At 40.9% G+C, this 16,388-nt stretch overlaps 1 protein-coding gene across 1 annotated transcript in view; it reads left to right on the forward strand.

Moving 5' to 3' along the window:
• Positions 1-16,388, forward strand: part of ALKAL2 (ALK and LTK ligand 2) — a 67,780-nt gene that overhangs the window by 32,670 nt on the left and 18,722 nt on the right. The window contains exon 5 of the mRNA XM_044073587.1: positions 12,350-12,424. Coding sequence (XP_043929522.1) covers positions 12,350-12,414 — 65 coding nt within the window. The 3' untranslated portion in view covers positions 12,415-12,424. The remainder of the gene's footprint in view (positions 1-12,349; positions 12,425-16,388) is intronic.

A 16,388-nucleotide genomic window follows, 5' to 3' on the forward strand; every position in this document is an offset into this window, starting at 1 on the left:
GATCCTGCGGAAACAGCAGCAGCAGGAACAGCATAGGGCAGGACCACACAGCCCCCCACCAATGCCAAGGCCTGCACAGGCACAGAGTGATCCAGAGGAGGAACAACCTGAGCCTGCCCCAGTAGGCAGAAGGAGGTGTGCCCAGTATGTCCTGGCCATGGGAAAGAAGCAACACATAGCACATGCAATGACACACTAGGGACCCAGGGAATGACACCTCTCTCTGACTTGCACATACAGTAAAAGGGATGCCAAATATGACACTACCTGTGCTCAACCATGTATAGGGAGTGTACTATGTGCATCTGACATAGGCAGCCCTCCAGCACCATCTGCAAGTCTGGCACACCCTCAAGGTAAGTCAATCAACCTACCAATTGCCAAATGGAGTAGAATGTGTTGTTACCTGTAGCTATGGTATGGATGTGAGCATGCAAGGGAATTGGGTGGCTGAATGTTATGGCAGCAGACAGTAGACACCCATAGTGGCACCATGACATCTGTAGTACATACCGGCGTCACCATAGTAGCTAGCACTACACAGGGTGACAAAACCCACTGCAGCAAATGTGCCGTGCAACATGTGTGTCCATATGACCCACACATGCCAGTCAGGATGGTTTTCATACCCAACAACAGTGTCAGCCAGCAGGACAGGTGTAGATGAACCCAAACAGAGCCTGTGCTATGGCCCTAGAATGATATCTATGGTTAACCCCCCCCCCAGGCCTACACAGACAGACCACAGCAGGGCAGGCAGTGGGATGTAAGTTCTGAAGGGTAGGAAGTCAAACAATAATATGTAGGTCAACCAAAGCCACGATCTGTAGTACACTGGAATGTCTCTAGTCAGCATGATAGTTAGCAATACAGAATGAAATGTAGTACCTGACATACCAGTACAGTCAAGTGTACAAGTTTCACGTGTGCCCCCCCACATCCTACATAGTAATGTAATAACAGTGAGGTGTGCCCCCCAACCCTGTGTAGAAATGTAGAAATAGTCTGGTGTGCCCCCCCCCATCCTACATAGTAATGTAATAACAGTCAGGTGTGCCCCCCCCCAACCCTGTGTAGAAATGTAGAAATAGTCAGGTGTGCACCCCATCCTACATAGTAATGTAATAACAGTCAGGTGTGCCCCCCAACCCTGTGTAGAAATAGTCTGGTGTGCTCCCCCATCCTACATAGTAATGTAATAACAGTCAGGTGTGCCCCTCCAACCCTGTGTAGAAATGTAGAAATAGTCAGGTGTTCCCCCCCATCCTACATAGTAATATAATAACAGTCAGGTGTGCCCCCTAACCCTGTGTAGAAATGTAGAAATAGTTAGGTGTGCCCGCCATCCTACATAGTAATGTAATAACAGTCAGGTGTGCCCCCCCACTCCTGTGTAGAAATGCAGAAACAGTCAGGTGAGCCCCCCTGCTATGCAGAAATGTAGTAATAGTCAAAGCCAAATGATCGATGGATACCCTGCAGAGACAGTATGCTACCTGTCAGTGTACAACACAAAGGTCAGCACTGCAGTACAAACTACCTGGACATGATCCACACATTCAATACAGACAGCCATACTGGGCATGCTCACACACTTAACCACATGAAGGCCACGACTGCAAACACCAGTGGACTAGACATATCTGGCAGTTGCAGTTGTTAGTGCAGACATTCGTCAGTATGCACCACTCATGACTTGCACACACAGTGGATAGAAATACAGACATATATGTCAGGACAACACACTATAATAAGCCAAAGGTAAACGTACATAGATGTGTAGAAGAGGGTGACTGTGACAAGGAGCCATCCAGGCCTGTCCCACCCAGCACACAGCCAAAGGGCCCCAAACACATGAGGTGCAGATGTCACTCACTGCAGATACTAGCCACCAGTATCTGTCAGCATTACAGACTATGTGCTGCACGTGCCAGCTGTGCAACATGACTCTACAAGGAAGTAGTCATCTAGCAGCTGTGTACACATACCTGTGACATATGACCCCTGTGTGCCCGCATTTGGCGTGTCAACCCCTAGATGAATGGGTTATGGCCCATGCACACACCACCCTCCCCATAGCCCTACTATGACACGCCTGCTGAGGTCATCCAATGTGAAATACACCTTTGGGAGAGTTGCTACAGCCCATTAATTTCCATGGTGCATTACATAACTGCGTACTGCTGTAGTGTGATAAACTAGTTAGATAGGCGTTCTAACTCCAGACCTGGCAACTGTGTGTGTGAGTGTGTGTCTGTTTGTGTGTGTGTCTGTCTCTGACTATGTAGAGAGCAATGCTTTTTAGGGTACTCACAGCCTTACAATTCATATACTCAACTTTGGCAAGGCTGCTGATGTCACCCACCTAGAAATACACCTCTGGGAAAGTTGTAGCCCAGTACTCTCCATAGCACTTCCTGTAACTGCATACTGCTGTAATGTGATAAAGTAGTTAGGTAGGAGTTCTAACCCCAGACTTGGCAAGTGTGTGTGTGTGTGTGTGTGTGTGTGTGTGTGTGTGTGTGTGTGTGTGTGTGTGTGTGTGTGTGTGTGTGTGTGTGTGTGTGTGTGTGTGTGTGTGTCTGACTGTGTAGATAGCAATGCTTTTTATGGCACTCACACCCCTTACAATTCATATACTCAACTTTTGCAAGGCTGCTGATGTTACCCACCTATGTCACCCACCTAGAAATACACCTCTGGGAATATTGTATCCCAATAATCTCTGTAGCACGTCCTGTAACTGCACATTGCTGTAGTATGATAAAGTAGTTAGGTAGGAGTTCTAACCCCAGACTTGGCAAGTGTGTGTGAGTGTTGGTGTGTGTGTCTGTCTGACCCTGTCTGTGTAGAGAGAAATGCTTTTTAGGGTACTCACACTCCTTACAATTCATATACTCAACTTTGGCAAGGCTGCTGATGTCACCCACCTAGACATACACCTCTGGGAAGGTTGTAGCCCATTAATCTCTGTAGCGCGTCCTGTAACTGCATACTGTTGTAGTGTGATATAGAACTGTGGTAGGGTTCCATCCCCACCCATGGTAGTTATGGATGTTTTGTGTGTGTTTCAATGTCTATGTACAGAGCAATGCATTATAGGCTTGTTACACTCACTACATTTCAAATGGCCTACTTTGGTAATCCTGCTGATGTCATTCATTGTGAAATACACCTTTGGGGAAGGCATTCCCTAGTAATCCCCGTGGTGCATCCTATAGCAGCTCCATGCTATAGTGTGATATAGACCTCTGTTAAGGGTTCTATACCCATACATGTTGGCTGTGGATGTTTTGGGTGTGTGTCACTGTCTGTGTAGGGAGCAATGCATTTTAGGCTAGTCACACTCACTACAATTCGAATGTCCTACTTTGGCAATCCTGCCAATGTCATCCAATGTGAGCTACAACTTTGGGGAAGGAGTACTCCAGTAATCTCTATGACACATGCTTTACCTGTGTGGTGCTGTAGTGTAATAAACTAGTTAAGTAGGGGTTCTACTCCCAGACATGACAGGTGTGTGTGTGTGTGTGTGTGTGTGTGTGTGTGTGTGTGTGTGTGTGTGTGTGTGTGTGTGTGTGTGTGTGTGTGTGTTTGTACCACGTATCCTGTGTGGAGGTGGTTGTGAGTGTGTGACACCAGTGGCCAATGTGGAGGGGGATTTGCATATTTCTTATATGGTGGCCCTACTATATATCACAATGTCCACTGTACAAGGATAACAGATGTGAAATAGCTGAGAGGCTGGGGTGCAAAGCCATACCCATACATGTGACATCAAGGCCAAGCAATCACAGTTAGCAACCCCAGTATTACCCAGACCACACTCTCAACCCATGTCTCATACACACACACATGCCTAGGCAACAGCCAATATGTGGGTAGTACACTGCATATTGGCCAATGATAGTAACTATGGGGTGATAGCTGTGGGCTACAGAGGGCATGGCACCCTGCCCATCTGTCCAATATGCATGTACATACAGACAGTGCACCTTCCCCATGTTCCCCAATGGACACCTAAAACATCTGTGGTGCCATCACATGTGACCTACAAAGGGCATGCCATGCCTGACAACATGCCCTGTATTGACAGATGCCACTGACACCAGGGAATGCCGTTAGCATGCTATCCGTTTAGGTGCAGAGTAAACCTGCTGCCCATTACCAGTTCCCACCACATGTGGGCAAGGCTGGCACATCTGATGATAATCTGTGTTCACAACATGGGCCAGACACCCCAGGTACAGTTTCACATGTCACTGTACATGCATGTGGGAAGTGGGCACATCCCAGACATCGTCCATGTCATGGACTAAGGAACACATACATGGCAAGCGATGCACAGCATTGGCCACACACAATAGTCACCCAGATGACTGGATGGGGGATACAATACCCACCTGTGTGGGCAAATGCAGGCACTACAGCTCAGAGTGACAATGCAGACCATCATCATGTGGCCTGATTCCAAGGTATACCCATCGCCTAGCCTTGTACAGCTGTTTGACACAGTCGACCACCACACACCCATGCAGACATGCACCCATGCATGTCAGTACTGCCACCCTGTGTGTTTGTGTGTGTGTTGTATGGTGCGTATGTTCACATCACACTCCCTACAACCCCCATAGGCATACTGAAGCATGCTGTCTGATGTCAGACACCTCCCCATATCCTTTGCCCATAAACCCCCATATGACCCATGTGGTGCATGTGATACCTGCACAGTGATGTGTTGTGGCAATCCCACTACTGATGAGTTGTAATCCTGGCCCTGCTAAGTGTGTCAATGTGTGTGCGTCCCTGTGATAATGTGGCTGTGTTGATGCTGGCACCTGTTCATGTGGACAGGCATGTGTATGTCACCTACCGTATAGCTACCGTATCCCTGTTGCAGATGTCAGTCATCAGCACATATATGTTCTGAGGGATCCACAACAGATAAACTATGTGGCGCATCCAATAACTGCATAGAACTGTGATAGCACTACATAGTCATCAGGGTTTGATACCCTGTGCTGGTAGGTGTGTGACACAAACATGCTTAGGTTTTACTCTCCCACCACTCCCTAACTTGTCTTTGCCTCTGTCTGCCTCTCCCACTCCCTGTCTGGTGGATGTGGAGACCTACACCTGCTTTGCTTGGCAGCAGCATGTGTATTTTAAGTGATGCTCATGATCAGCTGATGGCCTCTGCATGAATTGCAGTCTTCCCCTAGCTGATTGCATGTGGAACAGCTGTGGTAACATTCCCCTAGCCAGTTGCATGGAAACACACTCCAATATCTAGGAACATCATGTTGGTGTTGGCCCTTTTCATTCACTGTGAGCAGGAACTAGATCTGTTGTTTGGCAAACAGCATCTCAGATGGATTAGAGATTTAACTCTAACAACGTACACTGTGGAAACAGAGCAACACACAGGAGGGGGATGTGCCTGACCTGACTACAGACTAAATGCTGCTATACTGCATTTGGAGTACTGTTGGTGTAACAGTGTGTGTGTGGATATGACTGTCCTACATTTCTCAATACCTGCCATGTCAGTTCCATGTTTATGAGGAATCTCCATTTGCATGGTCATCTGCAGACAGGGCAGTGTGTTGTGCCTTTGGTTTCATGTGTTACCAATGGAGCATCTATCTGTGGACTGCAGAAGGTAGTGTGAGGATTGCAGTCTATAGATGGTGAAAGACGTGACAGTTACTGGCTTCTTATCCCTCATAGGACATATGTTGCAACAAACCCTGTTACAACAGTAAATATATGAGGTTATCACAGCAACATGTCATTATTGGTCCTGTGTATGTGCTTCCAACCACACCTCTGTCAACCTTTGTACATATGTCGTGCATGAAGTGGTGCATATGTGCTGTACACCATAATTAGTGTCATTATATCTGATAACAAGCCAGTGAGATATCAGACTGCTACATATGTTGTGTACAGTAGGAGTTATATTTGATGACATAACCTGGACATTAGGCCTCCATAATATGCCTTATTTAGGCAAGGTTCAAAGGACAAAACCACCACCATAACAGATACAAGCATGCAAAACTGAAGGTAAGGCTACTTAATGCTAGACGTCTAAACCTACAAAGGCATCCCTCTTGAGGCACACCTACAAATGGGGAACATCGATATCTGTGCAGTAAATGGGACCTGGTTCAATGCTCCAGAAAGCACACCTGCAATACCAGGCTATGTGGCACACCTCATCACTGAGGGTTTTTCATCCAGAAGAAAGGGGGTAATTGTCCCACTGTACTCATCCCTCATTACATATATCTCATATATATATATATATATATATATATATAGAGAGAGAGAGAGAGAGAGACACGTATGAACATATTTATCTATCTATATATCTATATACAATTGATGTTATATGATTATTTGTGTTTTATATATATATATATATATATATATATATATATATATATATAGATATAGCTGTCTATGTCTACATTTACAGATATATATTTGTCCATATGTCCATGCATGTTTGGCTCATAATTTTGACCTGCACCTCATTCTCTTGGCAATTGACATGGATGATCTCAGGACTGAATTCAGTAACTACTGATGACACCTTTGTGTTTCAGACTTCAACTCCTTCAAAATATTGTGTTTTAATACATGTAACTGCTTAACTAGCAATTTTTTAAGTGTATGAGAACACTATTTGACATATATCCCTATTTGTACCCACATTTTGGCACACTTTGTCCAGAATTTTTGCATTAAGAGGTTGTGTGGTATGATATTACTACATTTCTTGTACTGTTGAATGATTGTGCTGGATGATATGTTTGTGATAATATCAGATTTATGTATATCTGTCATGGCTTAGTGGTCAATTACTTTGGCTATGGTTTGCAGGGTCCTGGATTTGAGCCTTGCAGAGGCTGTTTATTTTGTTTCTGGGCAGAACACGGGCCGTTGGATATAGAGTGATTAAGGCACTTTAAAGCAGTTGTAAGCACGGTGGTAAGCACTGCTTATTTCAGGTTATAGTTTCTTACACTCATTTAGCTTCTACTTTGCTTAATCTGTGTAGGCAATGCTTACCCCTGTGCAAACGCACTTAAACATGCTTACTAGTGCTTATATATGCTTACTACTGCTTATCTGTGCTTACACCTCCTTACTACTGCCTTATTCATTATGACACTGACTCTTCACATGTGCACTTCCGGCAGTACTCCATTTCATAAATATATGTTATTTAGTGGGTTTTGCAATAAAAATATTGGTTATACCATGCTTTGCCATGTAAGACAGACTGTGCTGCAGTGGGACTCGAACGAGGAATGCCTGCGCTCATTAGGCGAATGCTCTGCCCACTACACTATTGCTGTGCTGCTTCATTTGCATATATCTTCCTTGTTATCCTCTTCAGCCTTTTAAGCTGCTTTAACCTTAGTTAAGCAATGGGCACACCTGCGCACCTACGGTTAACTGTACTCAGATTAAAAAAAAAAAAATAAAGGGGTTTCTTCTTTTGATTTTTATGTCCTGTTGCTGTTGTACACATGGTGGACTGTTGGTGGGGATACGCGGACACCTATGAGTGGTCTCGCTCATTTATTTCCACTTTGTGCTGTTCTACATTGCAGGGAAATGTTTATTGTGAGGGATCTGCTCTCAGACACGCCCCCTGCACTCGTACACACTTCATGTAAGCCTAGGAGGTCGGGCAGCACGCTTTCATTAATATGCATGGCATACTGCTGTCATCCTGCTAAACAGATGCTTCCCTGCAGGACTAAGCTAGTCCTGCATGGAATATTAGTGAATCTGGGGGTTAATGTTGAGGTTTTAGTGCTTTTATTACTGTACAATCTGTTTCATTTTTGCCACAGTCCTAAGTCATGTTTTGTTCTATTTCTGCTTTATTTTTTATGTTGATTAGTAAAGCATTTGAATTGGGGATGTTTACTTTTGCTATCTGATTTTGTTTTTGATAAATTACTTTTTTTTGTAATATTTCTGTGTTTGATTTTCAAGATGGTGGCAGAAGTAAGTTGAATTTTGAAGTCTAAGTGGAGAGTAGAGATCTTTACCTAAATGTAAGGTCTAGACTGCCTGTATTAGCTTTTTCCCATGCATGGAACAGATTTGATGCACGGGAAGCTATAAATATTACTGGTCAGTTTTCATTGCCCGTTTTATAATATACTTAAAATGTTATTATTATTTTTTTCTTAGTAAAGTAAAGCCACTTACAAAACTGTTTATTTCCCTAGACAATGCAGAATATTTTCACCTACTCCAGCTTATGAATATCCAACATTATCAACATTTGTTGAAAACAATCAGGTATCTTTTGATCCAAGATATACTGCTTCCATGAAACATAGATAATTGGAAAAATATTTACCTTGAGTTACAGAGAGAGGAGCATTTCATTATGCTGTTTCTTAAGAACCCTTATGTCATAATGGTGGATGGTTTGGTTGATAAATCTATGATTTGTACTGTGTTGTGATTCAATTTGCAGCATTTTCAAGTCAGGGAATGTTCATGTCTTAAACCATATATCAGAACATCATTTCTTGAAGTCACCCTTGCATATAAATGAAACTACTGTTACATCAAATGAGCAGTGAGTGAGAATTTTGTAACTTATAACAGATTTCTTCTGTGACTAAAACTGTTTAGTGAGCCTGGGCACTTTGATACAATAAAGATTGCTAACGTTTTCTTAAAGCATGGATATGTTTCTTATTCAGTGATTCTAGCTGGATATTAACAAAAAAGCTGGCCAAGAAAGCAGACATTAGGCTTTATTATTACTTCATTATTATTACTCTATTATTACTTCATGGTTTAAAGGAAGATGGCAACGGCCTCTCTGGCTCCCGATGTGCGTGTTGTGTTTTGTGGTGCATTTTAATCTGTTTGGCCTGGTTGAAGGTGAACCATAGTGTCCATAGTGTCTGTGATGCTTTGTTTTTGTTTATTGGGGTTGTTGGACTGAAACTGGAACTGAAAATGGACATTTGGGCCTTCATTGACGAGTTAAGTGAGTTGCAGAATGTGGGATGCTGAAATCAGTCTCTTGGCTGCCAGGTTTGTTTTTAAAGTCCGGTGTTGGATTTTTCTGGGTCGGAGGGAGCTAGATTGGATTTAGAAGCTGCTGATGAATTTTGGAGAAGTTAGAGATGGAGCTGATGATGATGAGATGTGTATAGAGATGATTTTGAGAGGATAGCTGAACTACTGGGGCCATTCAGGGTGATCATGCTGAATGCAGGTGGCAGAAGTTCATTTTTTTTCTGACAGTTTTTGTTTTAAATCGGATTTGGTTAGTGATGTTGGAGGAGACCTGACAAGACCTGACTGAGACATAGAATGCTGCTGGTGTGGAAAGAGTGATGGCGGTGGCATGGATGAAGTGGATTTCTGTAGTCCGTGGGAATCATGAATGGTTCATGGATGCTTCTGTGCCTACTGTTGGCTCAGTCACTGTTGTTGCAAATGTTGCACACAGTACAGCGTATCCCCAACTCAACAATAGTGAAACAGTCCAAAAATATGCTGAAAGGTATCACAGCTCACAGGAGCCGCAGACAGATGTAATATCTTTTTATTTCTACAAAACATAAAAATGAACCACATTGGTTAAGCGCTTTCATCTACCACATGTAGACTTCATCAGAGCACCATTGTGGTAGTACGTTCCATTTAAATAATTTTAATTACCCAATGGGAATGGACAATCAATTCAAGTCCTTACTTTACATATTCATGACCTAATAAATAGTCATGCTATTACGTCAATAGTTGTTTACTCTAAATGATACATAAAAATACTTAAATACTTTAACCATCATAAAAATTCCTGACAATTCCTGTACCTAACATATTAAAAAAGATAAGTGTATATGTTAAAAAAACAAACACGAGTATATACTTGCTTTTACTACATATTGTATGCATATTCAACACTGTAAAGTAAGGACTTGAATTGATTGTTCATTCCCATTGGGTAATTAAAATTATTTAAATGGAACGTACTACCACAATGGTGTTCTAATGAAGTCTACATGTGGTAGATGAAAGTGCTTAACGTATGTGGTTTGATTTTTGTGTTTTTTAGAAATAAAAAGATATTATATCTGTTCGTGGTTCATTTGAGCTGTGATACCTTTCAGCGTATTTTTGGACTGTTTTGCTATTGTTGTTGTAAATGTTGTTGTATTTTTGTTTCTGTGTTGCTATGCTTTTCTGTTGTACATGAACTTGGAGAAATACAATTTCATTCACCTGTACACTTGTGTATGGTCTGAATGACAATAAAGTTACTTTTGACTTTAACTAAAGTCTACCTAAGTGTAGTGCTTTTGCTACATCTCGGGGAATGGCCGTACAACCGAACAGCACAGACATCCCCCATTTTACTCTTTCACACATATACACACATACACTTAACTCAAGGACACGCCACCATGCCTCTCACCTGTCCCTGATTTAAAAGAATGTCTCTGATTTGTCAGTGCACCTCTCAGATGATTATAGTTATTCAGTAGTTCCAGACATTAGAGTTTCGCTCTTCTTAGTGTTCAGTAAATGCATCCAAATACAAAGCCCGTGGCAATATTAACTTTGTAGCTAGAGTAGAGTAATATGTAAAATGACTCCCTACTGTTGTGTAGTGTTTCTTCCCTGGCTTTTTCCAGACATTATCAGCATGGTCCCCATATATCATGTACCCCTACAGTCTGTCAGTCATGGCAGACAGTCATGTTTCATATTTCTTTGTGTCCATATTTTGTGCTGTAAAACTAGGGTTCTCTTACAATTTGAAGTGGTTTAGTGTAATAATAAAGAGCATTCCTGATGTCTTATGTTCACCTCATACATCTCTCATGCTGCAAAACCTGAGTTCTGTTAACTTTTTAAAGTGCATTTGGATAATATTAGGAATGTCCCTGCTATCTAGTTCACCCCCACCCCTGTATAATATCCACTGGACATTAGTCTAGTGGTTGTAAACCACCATACTGTGACCACCCAGGTAGACACACACACACACACACACACACACACACACACACACACACACACACACACACACACACACACACACACACACACTCACCTGACACCCCTCATACCTGTACATCCACTGACACATACAGCCATACACATACAGACAAATGAACACACACACACACACACACACACACACACACACACACACACACACACACACACATATACATATACTTATCTGACACCACTCATACCTGTACATACACTGACACATACAACCATACACATACAGACAAATGAACACATGTACATATACACACACACACACACACACACACACACACACACACACACACACACACACACACACCACAAACAGTACCTATCTGCTAAACTCCCATAACACGACTAACACCATCTCTCTGCTAAGTAAAGTACTTACTGCAGGCATTTATAGTGGAAGAGCACAAGGCTAATTACCATATGCCACTCTCTTTAAATGCCTCAGCATTTACAGTGGGTCAAGTCAGGCAGCCTGCCAATGTGATTCACCTCTTCAAGATAATTACTGCAGTACAGATGTCTAAGAATGTGAAAAGATTACCACCAGCAGAAAAAAGTCTTAATATGGGCAGTTCCATTTCTGAATCCCAGCCTAAAGTCTGTAATAAAAATAATTTTGGTTCTGGCCCACAATTTAATTACTTCACAATATTTTTTTGTATTATATTGCTTAATAAACTCCAACAAATGCTGCAAGCCCATAAGTGAAGCACTTTATTATGCCTTGTTGTAAACCAGATATTTATGTAGAATTATGTATATTGTTTTATTATAATTCATGCATACTGGTTCAATTTATGTTCTACTGTAATACAGTATTTAAGATTACAGCATTTAAATAGTTATTAACTAAACACACACTTCACAATTGAGAAGATAATTACTAGTGATGTAACAAGTAATAACATTTCTGATGGGCAGGCCTTTGATGAAATGTAAGGAAGTACAGTTTGCATTCCTATCAGCATACTAAGCTTATCATTTCCTGTATTAAAATGGCAGTCAAAAAGAGTAATCCTTCCAAACCTGTCATCTTGAAACAAAACTTATTTTCATTCAAAATGACAGCATATCCAACAACATTTAAATGTAGAATTATTGCTTCTGCTGAAAGTTAAAGTTGAAAATGCATCTGGTTAGTGATTACAGCACAGGTTTATAGTAATTTGGCAGAAAAAAAAGAACACTGCTTTGCTTCCTTTGATTTAAATTATTCCCATCTCATGAAATGCTGCATTTTATTTATTTGTTTTGCAATCTTTTGTTTCCATGGCAGATTATAGAAGATGTGTCAGATTACTCACCAGATTGGCAGTAAGTCCGGTATGTACGAAGGGCTAAGATTAATATGGTAAGTGGCTCTAAAGGCCTATTTAACATTCTCTTTTAATGGATAAAATGTGAATCTGTATGTTTTTATCATGAAAATTGTTCATTTATGGTATTTACCAGTAAGTATGGGCAAACAACAAAATCTGAACTACTGAAAGCAAATACAAATATACAGCCTGCCCCCACACACACACACAGTACACACATACACCTGCAGTGTAACAATGTAATTATGTTGTAAACAATTCTTTATAAGCACAATCAGCAACACTAAAACTGCCAAGTTAGTGCACACAGGATATCAGCCTGCAAGCCATAATGTAATATTAGGTTCATAGATCATTGCTAGCTAAAAACAGTCCAACAGACCATTAAAAATCAAATCTAAATTCCCAAAAGCACTGCCTGGTTAAGAAGAGACTGTGGTGGTGGTGCTGCGGTAGCATTGTTGCCTCACAGTAAGACGTTGTCCTGTTCGATTCTCAGCTAGAGCATCTTCTGTGTGGAGACATGCGTGAATGGGCGTACCTTCGTTGAAGGTCGTGCGTCAGGGCCAGCAACTCGGCACATAAAATGCCAATCATTAGCGAACTGGAGTTCTGCTGTGGCGACCCCTAACTGGGAAAAGCCGAAAGACACAACAGCTGCCTGGTTAAGAAGCTTGCTCAGCGTCACACAATAGGCAAATGAAAGCTGGCAGAATCAAACCCTGTACCTTGGGAGCTAGTTTGTTAAATGCTCATAGTCTTAATTCTCAGCAATAACTGTTGTAAAAAGTATAGCTTGCATAGTACATTCCAAAGGTGAATTTATGGGGGAAACTCTAGACATGCAAAATCATAAGGGGGGTGAATGAGTGTTTTAAGGGCCAGGTGTGTGCTGGTGTATCAGTGAACTCAGGTATTTATAAGATAACAGAAGTAATACATTACATTTGTCTTACATATTAAGTTTCTTTGCCCTTCTCATGCTTAAGAGGTTGGTGTAATCGTTAAGGTGCTTATGTTACAAACACAAGGCACAAAGTTTGAGTCTCATATGGGGTAATTGGCTAGGTTTAAATGTCCCACAAGGTCAGTTAATCTATGAACATATAGCGACCTTCTTGGGTACTTTCCCCTCAGGGCAGTATACTTTATAAGCAGCTTGTAGCTCCTCTAGGAGCAAGGCTACGAGGATTAGGAAGGAAGGCTGGGCTAGGATACTCAATAGGTTAGTTTCTTCTTGATCTTATCAGGTGTAGTAACCTGTTTTTATTACCAGAGCTTAAAATAGAAGATGTTTGACTATAAACAGTAGTAGCCATTTGCCAAAAGGATGAGGTTTTAAGGGCATCTATGTATTGAATATATTCAGTAAGTATGTGTACCTTAAATTTGATGCAACATAATAGTTTCCTATGTCCGTAGGTGTATACTAGACTAGTGATCACAAGGGCCTTTTTAAGCCTAGCCATGCATCCGAAATCCCTGACAAAAATACTTCATGTATTGTAGGCTGACAATTTCCTCTTTTGTGAAACAGCCTTTCTGTTTTATTATAAGAGAAGAAAAAGTTAAGTGGTAAGGCTAACCTTTCCTAAAGTGGTAAGGCTAACCTTTCCTAGCTAGACATCATGACTAAGTTGATTCAAGGCTACTCTTTCTTGGCTAGCTGTCATGACTAAGTTTATTCAAGGTTTCCAAATATGAGTATATCAAACTTCATGACTAAAGGATGGTGTTAAGAAAGCTTTTGCAAGTGTGAAAGGAATACAGAAATTATTTTGAAGTACTAACGGTGAAAAATGTCCACTTGAATGAAACCGAAAACACAGACACACATTCACATACACACATATAAATATGCACTCACATACACACATATAAATATGGACGCACACACACACACACACACACACACACACACACACACACAAACACACACACACACGCACACACGCACACACGCACACACACACACACACACACACACACACACACACACACACACACACACACACACACATACATAGCTGCATATTGAAATGCTGGCACTCATAACATTGAGTGCTAACACACACACACCCCCAAAAAAAAAAGACTGACAACTCAGGGAAAAAAACAAATATTGAACATTGCTTTGCTCCTTTAAACTTATTTTTTGCAGTGGGGAAAGTCCCCCCTGCACCCCCCTTTAATGTGGAGGGCAAGCAGCCCACAAATCTCAAACTTATTTACACCAACTCAAATATTACCATACTTCAGAGAAATGGAATATTCTGAGAAATGGCCATCCCAGACTTGGTATATGCAAGCAAGTGCAATGATGAGTTATCTGGAGTATTGCGGACATTTTATTAGTGAAAGAATTTCAAGCTCTTTCATGGACTGAGTTTCTAATTTGAGGTAATTCACTGAGAAAACTGTATTCTTGCAAAACTATATAAGGGTCTGTTGGGAAGCCGCCTGTTTTGCTTTATCAGATTCTATAACATTATATTTCCATGTAACAGAAGTTGGTCCATTGATATATTGCTGTTTATTTACTATTAGCTCTTTAAAATATGAATCGAGGTTTGCAAGATAGTTTGTTTGGGGGCAGTAGCAGAAAGCTATAAGAATCAGTCTTGATCTGCTAAATTATGAGGAGTGACTGCATTATATCAAGATTCTTTCATTTGTTTCCAAATGATTGTTTATATTTCTGACTTGAAATTTATAGAAAGTATAAAATGTACTGTTCTCATGATTCATTGCCAAAATTTCAAATTTAATGACACCACAGTACATAAATATTCTGCCATTTTTGCATAGGTTTCTATTATACAAAAGCCTGACTTTGCAACTATTTCACGGGTGTGATGAGTGGAGGGGAGTCTTATATTTTGAGCTATTGCTTACTAGTAAAGTTCAGTAATATGTCTTTTGTTGGTTTGGTTGAGGCATAAAATGTCTCAGGGCAACAATTCTTTATTAGGAAAATCCCATTTGAACATAGTGAAGGTGAATGGGTCAAAAACATCAGCAACACAAACTTTTATAAGAATGGGTGATGTGATGATGTGAAGTAGTGGCAGCTATGCCAGAGAGAGTAGGGCAATTCATGTGGAGCATATGCCAGCACAGCTAGCTGGAGTTTTGTAAAGAATTGTATGTCATTTGTATATCAAACTGATTTATACAGGTGCTTGTGTTGAAAATGTATTTGTAAAGCTACTTGTGTTAAAATGTACCAACAGTGGGTCCTGTTGGACAGAAAAGAAATAAACCTGTATGTTAGACTGTATTGTAACTTTTGAAATGAATATATTGTAACAGAGGATGCTGGAAGAGAAGAGGTTAATTTCAGTCCAGCTAACTTTGAAAATAGTCTGAAATTAAATTACCTGGTTTAGGCCATAAAGATTGTAGATTACAATTCTGAATGTAGCCAGAGACAACATGTCTGTGAAAACCAGGACTAGGAATCCTACTGTATTGTTCTTAGGGGTGAACTAATTGCTACCCTGGAAGGGTGGAAGTTTTAGAAATGTTTTTATAGTTTCCAGATGCTATAACACATCTTAGCAAAGTTCTATGTGTATGTATGGTAACACCAGTGGTGGCTGGTGACTTAAAATCAAAGGGGGGCTCCAGGAGACAGTTGAATGGGTGAGACCAGCAGGAAGGGGTGTGACCAACTAGACATTGGCAGAGCTATGCACAAAACCACAAAAACTGGGATTTTTAATTAAATACGCTGCCCTGGGTGCCAAACTGTCATTATGAGAGCCCAATCAAGACAAAATGAAGTGTAGAAGAAAAAAAATATTTCAATGCATTGGCTACATGACAGCTTATTTAATATCTAGATGGAAACAAAAAGGCTTTGAGGCATGAAAAAATAAATTACTTTTTAAATACATTACTGGAATGCCAGTCAAAATCAAGTATAAAAAAAACAAGCAGCACTCAACTTAAACCATTTCTCCTTGCACTGCAGTTCTAATTATAATTTATATT

The sequence above is a fragment of the Protopterus annectens genome, chromosome 1.part1 (assembly GCF_019279795.1).
Source record: "Protopterus annectens isolate FY-2018-M chromosome 1.part1, PAN1.0, whole genome shotgun sequence".
Classification (NCBI taxonomy): domain Eukaryota; kingdom Metazoa; phylum Chordata; order Ceratodontiformes; family Protopteridae; genus Protopterus; species Protopterus annectens.